Source organism: Bidens hawaiensis, unplaced genomic scaffold (genome assembly GCF_021521415.1).
Source record: "Bidens hawaiensis isolate Kalapana, Puna unplaced genomic scaffold, B.hawaiensis_p1.1 tig00028552_1, whole genome shotgun sequence".
In the NCBI taxonomy this organism is placed as follows: domain Eukaryota; kingdom Viridiplantae; phylum Streptophyta; class Magnoliopsida; order Asterales; family Asteraceae; genus Bidens; species Bidens hawaiensis.
Window position 1 is genome coordinate 210,637 of NW_027494679.1, and position 20,051 is coordinate 230,687.

The 20,051-nt window shown below is 31.3% G+C and overlaps 2 protein-coding genes across 2 annotated transcripts; both read right to left on the reverse strand.

Moving 5' to 3' along the window:
- Positions 1 to 8,933: 8,933 nt before the first annotated feature.
- Positions 8,934 to 10,799, reverse strand: LOC143577407 (floral homeotic protein PMADS 2-like). The gene is made up of 7 exons (XM_077061244.1): positions 10,411 to 10,799; positions 10,250 to 10,316; positions 9,791 to 9,852; positions 9,616 to 9,715; positions 9,482 to 9,511; positions 9,338 to 9,382; positions 8,934 to 9,264 (listed from the first exon to the last, which is right to left on the reverse strand). Exons 1-7 carry the CDS (start codon positions 10,596 to 10,598, stop codon positions 9,166 to 9,168), a joined length of 591 nt encoding a protein of 196 aa, XP_076917359.1. The 5' UTR covers positions 10,599 to 10,799; the 3' UTR covers positions 8,934 to 9,165.
- Positions 10,800 to 17,430: 6,631 nt separating this feature from the next.
- LOC143577408 (putative F-box/LRR-repeat protein 9) lies at positions 17,431 to 20,051 on the reverse strand. The gene is made up of 4 exons (XM_077061245.1): positions 20,020 to 20,051; positions 18,650 to 19,034; positions 17,627 to 18,309; positions 17,431 to 17,529 (listed from the first exon to the last, which is right to left on the reverse strand). The coding sequence occupies exons 2-3, from the start codon at positions 19,027 to 19,029 to the stop codon at positions 17,646 to 17,648; spliced, it is 1,044 nt and encodes a 347-aa protein (XP_076917360.1). The 5' UTR covers positions 19,030 to 19,034; positions 20,020 to 20,051; the 3' UTR covers positions 17,431 to 17,529; positions 17,627 to 17,645.

Sequence of the window (20,051 nt, forward strand, 5' to 3'; positions counted from 1 at the left end):
AATCAGATACGAGACTGGGAACACTTCATCAATTCGGTTCACCCGCCAATGGTTGGGTATTATTTAATTGTTATGTGGTTTTAATTTCATACATGGCAAGTTATTATTGATTTGTTATATTTTGTGTAAAATAAAACTGTTAATAAACTAGCACTATCTGATTAAATTTTTTTTTAAAATATCAAAATTCTTTACTTTTTTCCCTCTATGTATGGTATGAATATAGAAAAAAAAGGTTACGTATAAGACCGTCCGTAGTGTCCTAATTGTGGCTGGGCAACCCTCGCCCCTCCCAGGCATTTTGGTCATCAAATTTGTGACCGGCGTTGTGTACATAATGTTTGAACAGTGTTTTGGGTGAGAGATAGAGAGAGGTGAGAAGTAAAATAATGATTTTAGAGGAGTTGTGGACATTTTTCCACTATACTTGTTTTTTCTTTTTCTTATTTTTTTTTTGCAAAACTTTGAAATGTTGTTGGGCGACACATGACGTAAAATGCAGGGGTTCCTTAGTTATGAGTATGCATGGTTTAACGTTGACATGGTTTCATATCTATTCTTGATTCTCTGTTTCTAATTTCTTTTGGTTTTGTATTGTTTTTTTTATCATGGATTCGGTTTTATATTTAAAATAAAATAATAATTTTAAATATTTATAATAACTTTTAATCAATAAATAGGTGACCATAAATCTCATGTATTTAAAAGGTTTGTTTAGGTTTGGTTACTAATAACTATAAATAATGGAATTTTTGTTGTGCAATAACAGCCTAATAGAAACCAACATGTACCTTTATTAAGATCCATATACATATTACATACATATAATAAGAGAATAGAGTAAAATAAGATTGATCTTATTGATGTCTCCAACCAAATACAAGATACACATATATATAAGAGCTTTACATTAAAACAAATCTAATGAATAGATTGAGGTTATGTATGTGGAGAGTCACCGCATTATGGTGTATTCTTAACACTCCCCCTTGACAATCCACATATGCTTGACGATGTTGCCTCATTAAAAACCTTGCTAGGAAAACCCTGTGGGAAAAAAACAAAGCTAAGGAAAAAATAGTGCAACGCATATAGAACTCCCCCTCATTTATATATCCTTTAAGCGGTAGGTTTTGATCTTCGGCAAGAGTTGCAAAAATCTGTAGTCAGTTATTTGTGGTCTGATTTTTGATTGTATCTTTTAATGGCAAGCAATTATCTTCATATGAGGCATCTGGTCCCTCCTCTCGTAAACAAATATCATAAGGTCAACAATAGTGATGTGTTACATTCCCTGCATTTAAAAACTATCCAAGCATTTTTCTTTCGTGGGTTAGTAAAATATAAACTCAAATCTCTCATACCTTCAAACTATGTCTTTTTAATAAATTTTAAAATGATATATCTTGTTATGTTTAACTAGTAAGAAACACTGCATCAATTGCAATTATCTATATACAAATGCTCAACCTGCATATCATCTCTTACTGAGATACAGTGCAATAATCAACATGATGTTGATTAAAATATTCAACACCTGGATCGAATACATCATATTCATATATCTTTTCATGAGATAATCACTGAATTGATTATACTACGTCTGACTAGACCTTTGTAGTCCATGTATAGAACTTGTTAATTTCATATAATAAATTTATCTTGAATGCCTCATGCATGTATAATCTTTCATGGGCTTCATTCCATGTTGACTAATCATGTATACAATATACTATTCAAGAGTTATTACAATTTGTCATGAACTTCCTTCCATGTTGACCAATCTTGTATACAAATTTACTCTTCAAAAGTTCGACTCATAAATTTCATCTCATACGTAAATCATTTTCTATATCATATTCAAAGATATCGTCAACACTTATTACATTATGATTCCATATTGTACCAATCTTGTATATGCTTTATCATAACCACCATATGCTTATTGAATCATAGGAATTACATCCTTAAGATGTTTACTTTTAAGCACTAAATCACTTTACGAAACTCATCAGGATTTTCTGGTATATTTAGTTCTCAAAGTATACAACAAATAGAATATGTTTGTATTTGAATGTACGTAATGCAATCATATCATTCTCAAGAACTTATTTTATATGTGTTTGGCAATTTCATTATCATAATATGTATGAAATGCATTGACGTGCTAAAAGTAGTCAATTAATTATTAATTAAATTACGGTAATCTAGACACTAATTAATACTCTAGACTATTTAAACTCGACTAAATTACTGACCAGCAAGTGAACAGATAAACTCTAGTATAGATAAGTAAGTCCGGATATCGAACCACGAGACTCTTTAAATTACGTATATTAACTAATTAATTAGACTTGGCTAACTGAAACGACTATATATTTATTAATATTAAAGGGGGGGGGGGGGGTTAAACTATATTATATTAAACTAATTAATAAAAGACAGTTAATGAAACACGAGACAAACAAGTTTGACTAATTTCGATGATGATGAAAAACCATCTAGGCTAGAATCCCCAAAGTTTCAGTTATCAAATAGTTGAAAAATAATAGTTATGGAACTGAGATTGTAAAATAGACACTTAAAAGAAAACCCGAACATGACCCCTGACCCTTCAAGAAGACGCCTATGAGTTTCTAACAAGTTTTAAGACACATCAGTTATATGTATTAAACTTCCTTACGGTTATCTAATTAATTTACGAAAGAGTACCTTTATAGTGAAATTCTACCTTATGGCGCGAAAATCAAAGGTAATTTAATAAACTCGATTGACTCGCTAGACAAGGTTAATTAATCAACTCTAGACGGACTCCTTACGAAGAACTAAATCTAGCAATCTTAACCAATAAAATCTAACAATAACCTACCACCTTACAACTTTCTAGGTTAGCATCACACTTTTATTCGTTTGAATAATTATATTATTCGTATGGTTTTATTGCAAATCAACCAAAAAATAATCAAGAACACACAGTGAATGACCTAACAAAATACTATTATATGACAGATAATCAACAAGGATAATATGGAATAATAAAACTAGAACAACCAAAACCAAGTACACATGCGCATCAATCAAGTAAAATCAAATAGTTAATAAAAAAACCATAATGAAAAGAAATAATCCAACTAAAATCAAAACATCAACGATGGTTCATTATAAGCCTAGACAGTCTATAGAATTTAGCCTAGCATCTTAAAATCAAACAAAATAATAATATAAGAAATCATGGTGAGAATATGAGAAACGAAATATTAAAGGCGATAAAACCCGTAGTCTTCAATCTTGAACGTAAAGCTCTTCATTGGGTGATTCCTTGCCTTCAAAACCGCCAAATAACTCTAAAATATGCTCCAAGAAACTCCAAATTCGGCTCTGGTTCGTAGGGTATTGTTCAGGTCAAGGTTAACGGTGTATTTATAGTGATCAATTGGGCTTAAACTGACAAAATTCGGAGACTTTCAAGAATTTTTGGGTCTAGGTGCCGCGCGGCCATGATTGGCCCCCATGGTCCGCGGCGTGGCGTTATTAATATGGGAGCCGGTCTGACCGGCCAGCCCGACCGGTTCTCCTTCTGGTTCATTTCCTGATGCGTTCCGGCTTCTCGTTTTGACTATTTTGACTCATTTTTCGCCCTTTTCGACCACGATAACTTTCGGAACCTACAAAACACAATAATAATAGTAGTATACAAATTTTAACAAAAAACGAACAAAAACTAACTAAATATTAAATAAAATATACAAGGGAAACATATATATTTAGCATTATATCATGCATATCAATTTTAATATCAAAGTACAAAATTATTGCATCAACCCCCGAAGAATATATCTCCTTATTTTACGAAATCCTTGTGCCACCAATTACGTCTTAACTTACATAATTTCATTTTCATCATTATGCTTCAAGGAGCTCATTTGTACTTAACATATTTTACAACTTTCAGTTATATGGACCACTTGTCCAAAAATAATAGATTCATGAGAGAATTTAGTTCTGCGTTATATGCATCTTTACATTTTTGTCAATATTTCATATTTCATTTATCAGCAGAACTTATTTCTTAAACAGTTCTTGATCCTCATCATTTTCAATATTTACAAGCACTAAATTTATACGACGTCGATTTTGTGTCGGTTCCATATAAATTCAAACATGATAAGTATCTGAGATCTCTTTATTCAGGTACCTTTGGTTCTTCTGGAACCATAATGTCTAACATCTCTTCGGGAGACCCTTTTACTATATATCGACTTGACCATTTTCATCACTTGCTCCATTTGAGGATTTTTTTGGTACTTAATAGACTACCACGCTTCAGGCGTGCCATAGATTTATAACCAATGTATGGTTGTCCTTCCCGGACACTAATCTTAATTGGAGCACTAGAAATTAGTAAATGTGACTTAGCTAGTCACTTTATTTAGGTCAGTGAATGTGTATGTTTAATAATTAGCATATTCTTGTAAATGAATTATCATTTGAACTTTTAGTTTGAGGATCAATATAACATAATGATCATTCATTCTAACCTTTTTTTTATTCTCCAGCTGCTTATTAATTATCTCCCCCTCAGGTTGGGAATATTGATTTGTCTAAAACGAGAAATCAATAAGTCGAGTCATAAATTAATTCCACCTTTAAGGGCTATTATTTATTAATATACAATGTATAATTTATAATCCCAACCTTATTTGGCGTCCCATCATTATGCATTTAGGTGGAGTAATTGCAACATATAACCTTTAAAACTATAAATAGAAAATATTTGGTTCGCAACCGAAAACCAATTGTAATGGGGAGAAAGTATTATAACTTATTGGACTGATGTGAATTGTTATTACACACAAATATGAACTTCTGCTCTCATGATTATTGGATTTTCTATCAATCGTATACGTTTTTTCACCGTCTTTGACAAACGCAACGTTTGAAACAGCTTTTGTCACATGCAGTTTAACACTTATTCCAATAATCATTACTAAAATGGAATTAAGTTCACCGCATTTATCAAAATACTAAGGAATAATGTGCTTGCTATCTTATTAGCCAAGCCAAAAGTAACGCAAAATTATGGTTGCGAATTTGATAACCATTTAGACAATGCATCGATTTCAAAACACTAAATCGTATCATGTCAGGATACACATCCTTTTATCATTTTCATCGTATATTAGAGATTAACTTCTCCTTGAGAGCAAACATTGTATGTTTAATTACCATGAAGAATCTTCTGGTTCTTTAATATTTTCAAATCATTAATGACTCGGAATGGTCTAACCGATCAAGCCAATATATTAAACAATCATGGATCCATAAATTAACGGCGTGAACATGTATGCTTTAGTTTCACTCGTGTATGTTTAATACACGAAAGAAAATAAGAGAGTATAATATATTATCATTTCAAGCATTCATGCATGTTAAAACATATTTCCCATATTTTATTCTCATATAATAATCCCTTGCCATTTCTCGTGGTCACATTTATTATTAACATGGTTGATCTCATTGTTAACGCAAGGGTGGGTCATTACATTTTCCTTATTAACCATGATCATGACTTTATAACGATCATTATGTCATCACATTCACTTCAAGGAATGGTGACCTCGTTATAATTTCCTTAGTTATATACATGACAACATGTTTTACCTTGATTATATCATCACATTCACTTCAAGAATAGATTAGAACCACACAAATTTCATTGCAATTTTCAAACCTCGTAATATATTGCCTCTATAGGAGCATAAGTAAGGCATGACAAAGGGAAATTGTTTTATTCATTCTTTGCTCATAAATAATTTTCTCATCACATAATATCAATTAATAAGTAATTGTGATGGAGTAATGCCCATTTATCTTTTCAGAATCATTCATCTTAATTTATATAAGTTTATAATGAGCTTTAGGGAGTGTGACACATAGGGTTCCCATTCTTTACATTAAGTTATTTCAATGAACTAGTGGGTCTTTCACTATAATAAAAGCATGTATATAATCATCCACGAGATTGATTATAAAACACTAGTTCTTTATTCTATAAGTTACAATAAATAATCTATAAAATACATAACATTAAATTTAAACCATGTGATTCTTAACATTACAACATATCATTTATATAAACAAGTTACATTCATGCAACATGTTGAGAATCCGAACTAACAATTCACGCATTCTACTATCATATAACATTTTGAAGATAATCATCAAACATGTTCAATATAAACAAGTCACATTTGTTATTATAATATCACTAATAAAACTGCACTTGTGATATTTTTCAATAATAATCACTACACATCAAATCCATCAAAAGTTATTATAGTTTATCAATATATGTAGAATAGGTTCATGATTAGAATTGTAAAACAATGAATTTAATTTGTTTAAATAACATGAATTATATAACAACAATGCATTTAATTGAAACTAGTGATATCATACAGTTTAAGACACAAACTTAAATATCATCGTCACATGCAAATCATGGTATATATAACCAATCACAAATATATATTCATCACAAATATTGTTCACTCAAGTTTAAAATATCTATATCAATTTCTCTTGATTTTATAATATAATATATAAAAACCGACGTCCTAAATATCTCCCGTTCAATAATACCAAAAAAAAATATGTCTTTTGTCACACAAGCATTTCATATATTCATATTTCATCAGTATTCAAAAGTTTAAATTATAAATATCTTGTATTGTTATCAAATTTTACATATGTAATTAATTCATAAATATAGGAAGCTAAGAATATGTGAAATATGGATGTAAAATCATATGAACTGAACCTTCACTTTAATTATGATTCTACAACGAATCTCATTCTTAACAAATATAATGCATTCCACCCCCCACAATTTACATTAAATTGAAGTAAAATAATAAAAAATTGAAGAACAAGCCTTCTATCAACAAACGTAATTTAATTACATTTATTCTAATGAATACCATTATTTAAAACATTTGTGGTTATAAGTAATTATTGAATAATCATTATTATTACTATTGTAGTAATAATAGTTTCATACATTTCAAAAAAGTTTATAAAATTATCAACAAAAAATGAAAAAACTGAAAACCTAAATAACTATATTGATTCACCAAGTAAAGATTAAAGCTTAACCTCTCATCCGCTCAAAATCCAAAATAAAAAAAAAATTCTTATATCAATATTCCAAAATACAATATATGGGTTTATATTCAAATTTATCATGTTTTTATATCAACTAGTTAGAAAACAACCATCGTACGATGACAGCTCATAAAGAAAAACAGAGAGTTACAAAGTGCAATAATTCCTCAAAATATAAATAGAATGTTCTCAAATAACATGGCTAGTGCTTAAATAGTATTTGTTGGTCTACTGCATGCAATAAATTAGGCTAGGACAACCTCATGTGCAATATGGAAAACCGAATAAAATCATTTTAACTTAAAACACATATTAATTCTTCAATTTGTTGTGAGTTGGGAGCATGTACATACTAATTCTTTAGACTACGTTTTATGTGAAAGAAAAAAAAAATGCATATCAATGACATGCAAATTTGTTATCTTTCATCGAAAAAGAAAACAATAGCCGGTGATATTATCAAAGAACAATAAAAGGTTAGTATTGATACCTTAGTTACGTGGGGAGAACAAAACCAAGAAGAACATAATAGACTCGTGCTGCTAACATGTAGTGAAACAAAAGCCTAATAGAAACCAACATGCACCTTTATCAAGATCCATATACATATTACATACATATAATAGAGAGAATAGAGTGAAAGAAGATTGATCTTATTGACGTCTCCAACCAAATACAAGATACACACATATATAAGAGCTTTACATTAATACAAAAGAATTGAATAGATGGAGGTTATGTATGTAAAGAGTCACCACAGTATGATGTATTTTTAACAATTTAAATTTTTGCACAACAAAGACTTAGACAACCGGGAATGCCCTAAAAATGGATCAACCTTCCATCCGAAGAACCAAAACGTGATCATCCGACCCACCTACCCACCCATGAGGAAATCCACAACTCGCATAACCCCTTGTCTCCACCTGAAACAACATGCTCTTGGCGAACTCATACCTACGACATCAGAAAAGCCATAAGGCTACAGATGGACTAATTGGTCCTCGGTTTGAAAAATTGAGTTTGGTTGGCTTTTAGAGGACTATGAGAGAGAAATTAGTTTGCTTTTAATGAAATGTTTCGGGTTATGAATGAAACTGGTCTTAGTACTTAGTAGCAACTAAATTGTGATACATTGTGTAGTTCGCAACTTCTGTAGATGCTAAGTTTGCTACCGAGTGGAGTTCTTATATATACTGATGTAAATGCAACGGTTAAACCAATAACTGTTTAGTACATGTTACGATGTTTCACCACGATCTAAGTGTTGGTTCGATACCTATATAAAAGGATCATTTGGTCTAATTTAATGGGTCGATATATTTGTTAGAAATTTCACCAGAAAAATAATTCTTATTTTTGGAGAAACAACTTCCTATCTTTTTTTCTTATTTGCGAAAAACTTTAATTTGAAAGTTCCATACATGTACGATTCAGAAGGTTGTTTAAGTCACATATGTGGAGTATACAAAACAGACAAAGATTACATGTTAGTTATGTATCAATTATGTTTTTCATTAAGTTTATTTTATAATGTTAGTTTGAGCTCAAATCATACGGTAAATTTTGTCATATAATTTACTTAATGCACACCTCCCTGATACCACTAATATACACGCCAAACCTATAAGTAAAATACTCCTATTTAACTACATATTCGACAATTATAACATAACAAAGATACCATAGTAAGCTTTTCTTACCAAATAGCACGACCAATCTATGTGCTTATAAGCCTGAAGTCTGCACCTTGCAACTTCTCCCAAAAATTACAAACTTAATTAGTAGTTGATTATATAGGTACCAACTTAATGATGACCATCATCATGAGTTTAAAACACAAAGCTACAACAAACATCCCACTCATAGGAGTGTACCATTATTGACAACAAACCTTACCAAAACACATCCATAGTTAATGTCTTACAAACCTTAACAGTAACACATTATAGCATCATAAGTTTAGATATATAGGCTTGCATCCAAGCAAATACAATATTACTACATCCTCTCATGCAAGTTAGGCTGCATTGGTTGGACCCTGAATGAAAAGGGTTCATGTGATTGGTAATCTCCCATGGCTGCCATTTCACTTTGTTGCTGCATATACAAAATATAAAAAAATAAAGAACATGGATAATAGAGTTGTTAGATGCGCGATCGTCGAACTTACCACCATATAAATGAGATGCTTATTCTCCTCCTCTAGAGCTTGTTCCTAACGCACATGGTACAGAAATTTAGCTTACTTTAAACTAAGTAAACTTTTTAAATAACGTGATTGAAACTAGTAATTTGTAATAACACCAAAACTTACACGTTTTCTCATGATTTTGGGGATTTCATCCTGTTCTGATTTTAAAACATACAAGTCATCAGAACATCATATATTGAAATATATGCACCAAAATTAGTGTATGTTTCGTTTAAGGTATCTTTGAATAAGCTTGCCTTTTTCTCACGGATGTTAGTAAGTCCATTTTCAAGTGCATCTTCATATCCAATTAGTTCTTCATAGTTCAAAGATGTTATATCTTCCCCCTTCAGGTGCCTGGGACAAAACATTTAAGAACAAATTATATTATATATATATATATATAGAGAGAGAGAGAGATTATTGAAGTACCTAAGCTCAATTTGCATGCTCTCATTTTCTTTCTTGATTCTGTCAATTTCATTCTGCAGATTCTATAAATATTTGCCAAGATCATCAAGAAAAGACATCAGTCACCATTCAAGAAATTCTTTGATAAAGTAAAGACATATTATAAACCTAGATGTCAGTGGATAATAATATACTTCACTTCCTATACATTTCAAATCAAGCATAAAGCACTAGCTGATATCTTAGGTTTTTGCAAGTAAAGGGAAGTGAGAGAACACCAGTTTATTACCAGATCTGTTCAATAGATGTAACATCTCATACACTCTTATTAAAATAAAGTCCCGGATCTTAACCTATTTATAGATCTGGCCGTAGAACTCATGTAACAACTCACTTAACATCTTTTTGGCATACAAAGAACAACCAGATCTTAATTTCCATGAAAACACAAGAAACAAAAGACTTACAAATTATACCTACCTCATGTTTAGCATCCCACAACTTATTTCCAGAAAGCCTTTGGTATCGATCCAGCATGTCAATCAAGCTATAAAATATTAAAATTAACATCAACCCATAAAAAGAAAGAAAACCCTAAAATGGTTGAGAAAAAGAAAAAGATGAAAGATGAAGATTCATACTTGGTTTTGGGGCTGCAGTACTCATACATCTTGCCAGAAGAGCCATAGATGACAAGAGAGACATTAGCATCACAAAGAACAGTGATCTCTTTAGCTTTCTTGATGATTCCATTCTTTCTTTTTGAATAAGTGACTTGCCTGTTACTTGTGTTCTCTATCCTCTTGATCTCTATCTTTCCTCTCCCCATTATTCTAGATCTCTCTCAAATTGCTTTCAGGAACTCTGTTAACAATGAAGAGATTTAATGAACCACAGAATATGAGAGAGAGAAAGAGAGGTATTTCTATTAAGGGCTGGGAAACAAGAGACTTTCCAAAAGAGTGAATAAGAGTTTCTTTCCTTGTGGGGCTTTGACATGCCCAAGACAACTTCATATTATCTCTTGTCCTTCTCAATTCATTTAATCTTATTTAGTTTCTGTGATTAGATGCATGACACTTAATTTCCTAATAACCCTAGACTCCTCTCAATATCCTTTGGTCTATTTCATCTAACCCTCTATAACATCTCCCACAGGTTAATTAAAGTTTTTCTTATCCAGTTAATAGCAATGTTTTAAAAACCGGTATTTTATTTTTATCGGATTGGCTAAAAAATGGTACAACCGGTTGAACCGGGTTATACCAGGAGGTTCAACCGGTTGAATAGTTTACCTTATAATTTCTATAAATGTAACTTCAATTCAAAAATAACCCAAAACTAAATGATTCATATAACAAAAAATAATACAAAAGTTAATCCATATTAAAAAATTAATGCAAAAGCACTCAATTTTTTAAAAAAATGGTTATAAAGTTTACACGTTTGAATGTTAATTGTTGGATCAAAAGTAATTATGAAAAATATGGGCCGAAAATATCAAAAAAAAATTGGGCTTAATTGTTGCAACCTTCTCTTTTCATCATACCTTGTCGGAGTAAGATCACCATTTTCAATAATCTCATAAAAATTAACATCTTCGGCTTATATATAAGTTTCAAATCCCTGTTTCCAATTAAAAATATCTTTATTATAAATCATAGGTGGTCTAATTGTGGAATTCTCTCAGGCTTGGCTTCGAGAGCGGTTAAAATTTTTGTGCCGAAGGCGAAAATTTTTTTAGACGTTAATAAAAAGAGGTATCTTGTTGAGTTTAAACAGTTTAATTTTTAAATAAGCCTTAATTTTTTTGGCCTTATGATTTGGTTATGTGAAAAAAAAATTTATATAAAAATAGCGTTAAAATGTCTCAAGTGAGGTTAGATACCACAACCTTTAATTGGAAGCCATATCCATTTGTCACTAAACCAAGCTAGTGGTTGTGTAATTAAGTTTAAACGTTATATATACATATTGTTTTTCATAAATAAATAAATATATATATATATATATATATATATATATATATAAAATTTTTTTTTAAAAATCTAGGCCTTTAGGGTGTCGGGCCGGGGTCCGTCGACCACCCGGTCTCCCTTATAGCCGGGCCCTAAATTCTCTACATAATTCTGAGTCATGAATCCAGCTTAACGTTTTGAAAATCTTTTAATTGTGAAAAACTTGGATAAACTTGCTCTAATACCAATTATAAAAAACTAAAAGGGAATGAATATGTTTTATTAAAATTTTCTTTGATTGAAAATAGTAATTTTGTTTGTAAATTGTTTTTAAAACTTGTAACATCCTATATCGTACTACATATATGTTTGATCTACAATCCAAAGTTAATGATTTTGTTTTTGGTTGCTCGGAGATTTTTCGGGTGGTCACCAATCTTGATGGTACTCCCACCTTATCACATTTAACTGTGGAGTATCGTTTTGCTTCACATCTAGCTCGGCCCAAAACACGTTGATGATATTTGAGGTGGGAGATTCCTTATAAACCAACCATGAATCTTCTTATCACGGTCGACATGAGATTTGCCTAGAGTGCAAAAACTCAATAAACTGAATATCTAACAACAACCGTTTGTTTCATACACCGTATTCAGTAAGAAGACTAGCTTGTTTGTTGATAATTTTATGTAAATATTTTAACTATCTTTTATTAGTTTGTTATCAACAACCATATATATTTTTTATGTATATATTTTGGTTAAAATGCAAAAAATGATCGGTAATGGTTTGGCTTACGATCGAGATTACTTATCCAGGCAATGATAAAAAAAATTAATAAAAAATAATAGAGAGGTTAAACCTTCATGTCAAAGGTGGATTGATTGTATCTTTCAGTTCCTATGCATTTCAAATAAAGCATAAAAGACCAGATTTCATAGATTCATAGGTTTTTGCAAATAAGGATGTTTAGAGAACATCAGTTACTACCGGACTGTTCATTGATGTGACATCTCATATGTGGATCTGCTACGTAGTTTTGGCAAACAAAGAGCCCATGTCAAACCCACTGTGAGAACCCCCCCAATTAACCAGATCATTCAAGGAAAAACAGAAGAGGCACAAAGGTTCAAAGAGAGAAACCTACCTTACCTTTTCTGGTCATACAAATATTTTAAAACCAGTTTATATCAGGTAAACCGGATGCCGCCATGCCGGGCAAGTAGCGGGTACATTTAATCTCGGAAAATTGGGCAAACGGTTATTATTTGAACCTACGGTATTACCGGTAATACCATTGGTTTAAACTCAAGGTAAATTTTATTGTTTAAACTATATATCAAAGACTTATAACGGCCGACATTTACCTATGATTAAAAGTTTTAACCCAACGGTCTTTCCTATACGATCGGAAGTTGCATATTATGAAATTGTAAGGTTAACTAGTTAACTCTATTGAAACACTCAGTAAAACCAGTTATATCATTTCTGAGCCCAGCCACAATGTGTTTTGGTCTCGTAAGTGCCTACTTTTGACCCAAATCAAGCATACTCATCCATTTGTTTTAAAATCATTACTTTATAACTTTTGAAATTCACTATCCAGAATCCGAACATTATATAATTATCTTTTTCAATATCCCATATCTTGTTAACCATGCATGGGAAAAGTTAAAATGTAAAGGAAGACAAAAATAAGAAGTGTGAGAAGTATTTGTGTAAAATAACCTTATAAAAATATAATTCAAAAAATAATAATACAAAATCATAACTCAAAATATAAATAAAAAACAAAAATTTTTAAAAAACAAAAATTTTCTCCTGACATTCACGTTCCAAAAAAAAAACAAAACACACAATACCGAGAAAAAAAATACAATGACGAAAAAAACACAAAAAAACACAATAATAAATAAAAAAGACACAAATATATCACAAAATATAACACAATGTTGAGTAATATAACACAATATCAAGAAAAAGACACAATGTCAAGGAAAAAGACACAATCATTGACGAAAATAAACAAAAAACAATTATTAATAAAAAGACACAATAACCTATGTTCTTCAACATTGGGGTTTTTTTCCTTTTTGAGAACGAGGAAGACGGTAGAAATATTTTTGTGTTGTTACTTTTCGTTTATTATTAAATTTGAGTTATGACTTTTTTTTGTTATTATTATTATTAATTTTTTGGGGGGGGGGGGTTGTTCTTCTTTTAGTACAAATATATCTCATTATTCTTATTTTTGTTTCATTTTATAGTATAACCTGACCAAATTATATATTTATTGAGTTTATTGAAAGATATTTTGACCATTTTCTTGTATTTTAAAATAAATGAATATTAAAATACACTTGTGTTGACTTTTGACTATAAATGTTTGACTAACTTGTCCAAAAATGAAACAAAGAAAGTAGGGGTGGACTGGACATGGGGTTCCTGTGTATCCAAATATGGAGTCATCAAAGTTGTGAGGGGTCTAGTCATCTTTAGAGATTGATGGCATATTTTCTTTTCTTCTGTAATATTTGATTTTTACCATATTATTTCTAGGAAATTAATCGCAATAAACAATTCAAATTGTAAAGTGTATTAAAATAACCATTCACTTTGATTTTCCACTTATAAACGTTAACCAGTTTAACGTACCAAACGTACACTATCCGCCAGCCACATGAAGGACAAAAACGGGTCAAATATTGGCACTTTTGTGAGTAAAACCACCAAGGTGAAACATCGATCGTGCGAAGATAAAAAGAGGTGGTGTAATTCGCATTAGACGTTGTCTACGAATTTCGTCAATATACTAACAGCGGCCAATGTGACGCTAGAAACACCGTATTCTTGAGTTTTTTTTCCATGGGATAAGAAAGGAAATGGTAAGATTTTAGTTTGAATCTTCATTCTTGAGTTTTTTTAATAAAAGAAATGATAGGAAAACTTGGGTGTTTTAAGTCCTAAAGTTTTCTTGCCAATTTGGCATGATTTGGAAATAAAGGAAAGGATAAATATTTAAAATTATCACTCTACCCTTCCATCTACATCTAATAATTGTTTTAAAAAGACTATATTTGTAAAACTACACATTTTTTTCTTTTCCTTTCCTTTCATTTAAACTAAAGAATGTAATTAACCATTTCTTTTCTTCCCTTTTCTTTCATTTTTCATTAAACTTGAGAATGCATAATATGCATGTACTTTCTTTTCTTCTTCCATCCTATCCAATCTTATACTTTCCTTTCTTTTAATTAAAAACTCGAGAATGCAGAGTGTAAGCCAGAGAATTTCACTCTAAGATCTAAACTTGTCAGCACAATTACCAATGTGGCTAGATTTTGTTGGTTTTTCATTACGTAAAAAGTCATTTAGTGGCATATAAAAGGTGTTGCTTGAAACGTTATCCACTAAAGCCTTTTAGCAACATTTTTATTCTACAACTACAAAGTTTTTAGCTTTAAGATTGTCTGTTGAGGGGTGTGAAATCCCACCGTCAAGTCAACTCAGCATGTTTTTCACTCGAGTGCTACTAAACGTACCCTCTCCCATCCATTTTTACTAAACATACTCTCTCTCTCAAGTTTTATACTAATACGATTCATACATTTTTATTGTTTCTTTTGTCATTTTGTTATCTTTTATTTAACATTTTTTTTTCTATTTATCTTTTTATGTATATTTAAAAGCATTTAAAAAAATAAAAACATTTTTTTTCTTACTTAAAAAAACGTTTTTTTTTTGTTATTTAAAAAACGTTGTTTTTCTTGTTTTAAAATAAATGTTTTTTTTCTGTACTTGTTTTAACCTTTTTGGATAGCGTCTTTTTTAAATTAAGAGATAGTTTACATTCTTTTATAAAAAAATCATATTGTTTTTTTAAATAAAATGGTTAAATAACATATAACTTGATGAACAAATCCGGCTCTTTTCTCAGGTAACATTAATCTCATGTATGTGAAACTAACAAGAAAAATCAAATTGTTTTGAATATATTTTAAAAAAATAAAAACTAGCTAGAGAAAGTAAACAAAAATGCAAAAAATAAAATAAATAACTTTTAATAGATCTTAAAGAAATAAAATAATAAAATCAATAATCAAAATATATAAAAATATAAAAAGACCGTAAGAAAAAAATAAACTTAATAGTTTTTTATTTGATATTTTGAAAGAATTATAAAATAAAGTAAAAGGGATTAACACGTCAATTACAAATGTTAAGGGAAATGAAAGTTCGGAGAAATATATGGTTAACAAGAGATGGGAGTACGTTTAGTCTGACATTTTTCACTCTTACCACTGTAACATAATCACCGTGAAAGGGCTTTGCCCCTTTGGTCATTATCCAGGTCACAATTATTATTATTATTATTATTATTATTATTATTATTATTACTTTTTCAGTTTTCAGTTAATTATTAAACCAGTCGCACGTCTCCTACTCTGTGTAATTACTATTTTGCCTATTTTCACTCACACCTTTCATAACACTCTCTAGCGAATGTGAACGGTGAAAGCACATTTACCACCTTATCACTTACGTGTCATGATTTACTTCTTTCACATATCACATAATGGATAGTACAATTGGCAATGCCAATAGTACAACCGATGAAACCTCATTACATATGATGGCCACCGCAAGCAAAGAAATTTAGTAACGCTATATAAACATTAAACATGAGTTAAGTCCATAACCATCTAGTTATGCATTAAAACAACCATTAAATGGCAAAACACATATGAAACACATTCAATTACATATTTTTAATTAGTTACATAAAACTTAAATTTAATATATTTATTTTTATCGATATTTGAAACTCCCCCCAATACCCGAGTGAGCCTTTTTAAAACGAGATGTCAACCACTCATATTGATTTTGACGCTCCAGGTTTAACTCACCAATGAACATCATAAAGAAGAAAACCAACCACTATGGAGAGTCAGGTTTTGAACCTGAAACCTTAAGATCCCAAACACTAACCATCACCTCATGCTATTGGACCGAAAGACAACTGCAAAATTTAATTTATATAACAATTAAACAAGCCAAGGAACCGGTCGCACCTAGGGAATAACCCACAGACTCAATAAAACAAAATGATTTTACATCGGATAACCAATCAAAGTTGAAAGGTATATATATCATATGCAGTTACTCATATGTGGTAAAATCGATAGTAAGACAACATGCATTTGGAGAACCGCCTAGTTGCTTCTAATAAAACTTGATATATGGTCGATCACTACATAGACAAATCCAATTATTGTTCACGAGCTAGAGCAAAGCCTACATAGGCGTATGGCAAGATCCGAGAGCTTTAGAATGGGTGAAGAAAGGAGCAGAGAAAGTTTATCATTTTGAATTTCAAGAGGTGTTAAGTTAGAGCTTTGGGGTACTAATAAGTGATAACCTTCAAACCTATATACGCAAACATGTTATGCGTGAGGGTGGTTTGAGTGACGATGAATAGATAAACAATAAATGTTATCATAGTTGGTAAGACCGATTCAAAAAAGTTCCACAACCATCAACGAAATTCTTTCCAGTTCAAAGTTGAAAGGTATATATATCATATGCAGTTACTCATATGTGAAAGGTAAAATCGATAGTAAGACAACATGCATTTGGAGAACCGCCTAGTTGCTTCTAATAAAACTTGATATATGGCGTATGGCACAAATTACCTTTCCTAACATTAAAGATACCACCAGCAGGATATTAGTGACACAAATTACCTTTCCTCAAAATGGCCAAAAAGAAGACTGTATTGTTCCTGCAGTCGCAGACCACTACCTACACCTTCAAAACAAAAACATAAACCACTGTTAGTATATTAATAATACATAATGATATACATTTATAAATGTTTAGGTAACATCTATACGACGACTTACCTTTCTCATAACAAATTATCCAAACATGTCCATGAAAGCCATCATCTCTTTCAAGATAATATAATCAGCTAAAGCATCACCATCATCGCTGCCGTCATCATCATTATCATCTTCACTATCATAGGATGTGTAATCACACTCAGAGCATCCTTCATATTCATCATCAGAGTCATCTGCAATATCATAAGCACGTAGATACCCTTCGAGAGAATCATGAGGAAGTTTCAGATGTTTAATCTGTCTATAACATCTTTTCCCTAAGTCCGTCTTTAGATCATGGTAATAGCACTGACGCAAGTCGAGTGCTTCAAGGTGACAACAACCATCCAAAATGGCTTGTAGCCCATTGTTATTCAAGCAGTTCCCAATGAGTTCAAGGTGAGTTAAGTTAGGTAAGTTTTTTGCAATCGCTTGGGCTATCTCATTGAAAGCACTCACGTACACATCATCACCATAATAATCAGCATCATCCTTCCAATATATAAGTGATTTTTGGTTCATTTTGAGTGTTTTTAGCAAGGGGCAATAGCGGCCAACAGCTTCAATATCTTCTTCCATGATGCATATTCCCACAAGGCTGAGTTCCTCCAATAAGGATAATTTATTGAAAGCTTTACTGATCAGTACATCATTTTCATCAAAGTTGTATACGATTTCTAGACGTCTAAGCTGACTTGATCTGTTAATAGAAATAAAGAACATAAACTGCTACGCCATTAACAGAAATATAACACTAACCAAGTTAGATTAAAGTAGCAAAAAGTCATTAACGGGCTATTCAAACGACCGTCATAGGTCTGCAATACTAATTAGAAAAGACGGAAAACAATAATAGAACACAAGTGAAGATTTATACATTAGATATATGACCATTTGAACTTCCATTACATTTTTCTTTTTATATGTTTTACAAAAAAAACTTTTGAAATATTGTAAAACAATTAAGCACCATATTTGAAATTGATTAAAAAAACACTAATGCAGATTGCAAAGCATATACTTGCAGTAACAAGTCATACCTATCAGCAACATACTGAAGAAGCTCAGAATCACAACAGCGGATAAGGGTTAAATCAAGCAATTGGCCTTGGCTTCTATCCACAGCAAGCTTACACATCTCCTTGTATACGGCCCTTACAAATGGATACTCTGAATATACTTCTATATGAATGACCCTCCACATGGCAGGGTCCTTGCAGATTTCACGCCACGCAGTGCATACTAACTGAGCATTCTCAAGTCGCTCAATGACATCAATTCTTTGGAGGATATTCAGCATTAGATCTGATGGAAGCTCCAACCAGTTCCTTGTTGGTTGCCATTGCTTTTTGGATTTTGGAACGAATTTGAACTTCTTGCTTTTTAGCCGATATGATTTTGATTTCGGTTTTGATGGCATTCTCACTTCAACATTCACAATGCAAATGAAACATTAACCACACAATTGATATGCATATACATACAATATATGAAGTTCGAACACCTAACATGTGACAGATTTATATAAAGGAATGGATGACAAAGATGAGTTCACATTACACTGAACTCGTAGGAGGCGATGCAGGAGTTCAAATTTTACGAACAAATTGGCGTTTTGGATTGAAGCTTAAATGTTGAGCGAATGTTATAGCCACTAGTGACTCGCTTAGGGATGGCAATGGACCGGGTTCGGGCCAAATATTGGTAATCAGTCCCATACCTGGCCCAATACCCGTCGGGCTATCGCGCATACCCGTGGGTATCAGGTATACCCGTTAGTATGTTAGCAAAATATCGGCTGAGATTTCCAAGTACATTTCATTTTTTTATACAATTATAATTATTGTATATCTTTTATTTATATTAAAACTATTACAAAATAAAAATAAGATATATTACATACGTATAAGAGTTAAACATACAATATCATTATAATTCTACTATGCACACATTTTGCAACATACAATATATAGATAATATCATTCAATACATATCCCAAGAGAAAAACTAATTATTATATAATGAGCTACAAATATTAAAATGAAGTATACTAAACAAAGGTTAAGGAAAACAAAATATAAATATCAAACTTTTTGGGTATTTGGTTCAGCTAAACGGATATATGGTTTCGGGTAATCAGGTGGGTATCACCTAATCCCGCACATGTCCCATACACGTGAAAATTTTTAAAACTAATGTCATACCCAACAGGTATACCTGTCCAGTATGTTCCCGTTGGGTTCATATTATTATTATTATTATTATTATTCCATCCCTACACTAGGTTTTGGTACAACAATCCAACAGATGGAGCCTCATCAACTACTTTTGGAAAAGAATAATTGTTTATACTGTTATAAAATGATTGTCGAGTGTCTAGCCAAGTTGTAACATTAATGAACGAACCTACCTGAAATTTTGGGCTGAGAATGGAACTCCGGC

Coding starts and splice junctions, on each gene's coding strand:
- LOC143577407 (XM_077061244.1), bottom strand. CDS start 10,598: ATGGGGAGAGGAAAGATAGAGATCAAGAGGATAGAGAACACAAGTAAC. Junction 10,317..10,410: donor TACTGCAGCCCCAAAACCAA/GTATGAATCTTC, acceptor AATATTTTATAG/CTTGATTGACATGCTGGATC. Junction 9,853..10,249: donor TGTGGGATGCTAAACATGAG/GTAGGTATAATT, acceptor AAATATTTATAG/AATCTGCAGAATGAAATTGA.
- LOC143577408 (XM_077061245.1), bottom strand. CDS start 19,029: ATGCCATCAAAACCGAAATCAAAATCATATCGGCTAAAAAGCAAGAAG. Junction 18,310..18,649: donor CTTCAGTATGTTGCTGATAG/GTATGACTTGTT, acceptor TTCTATTAACAG/ATCAAGTCAGCTTAGACGTC.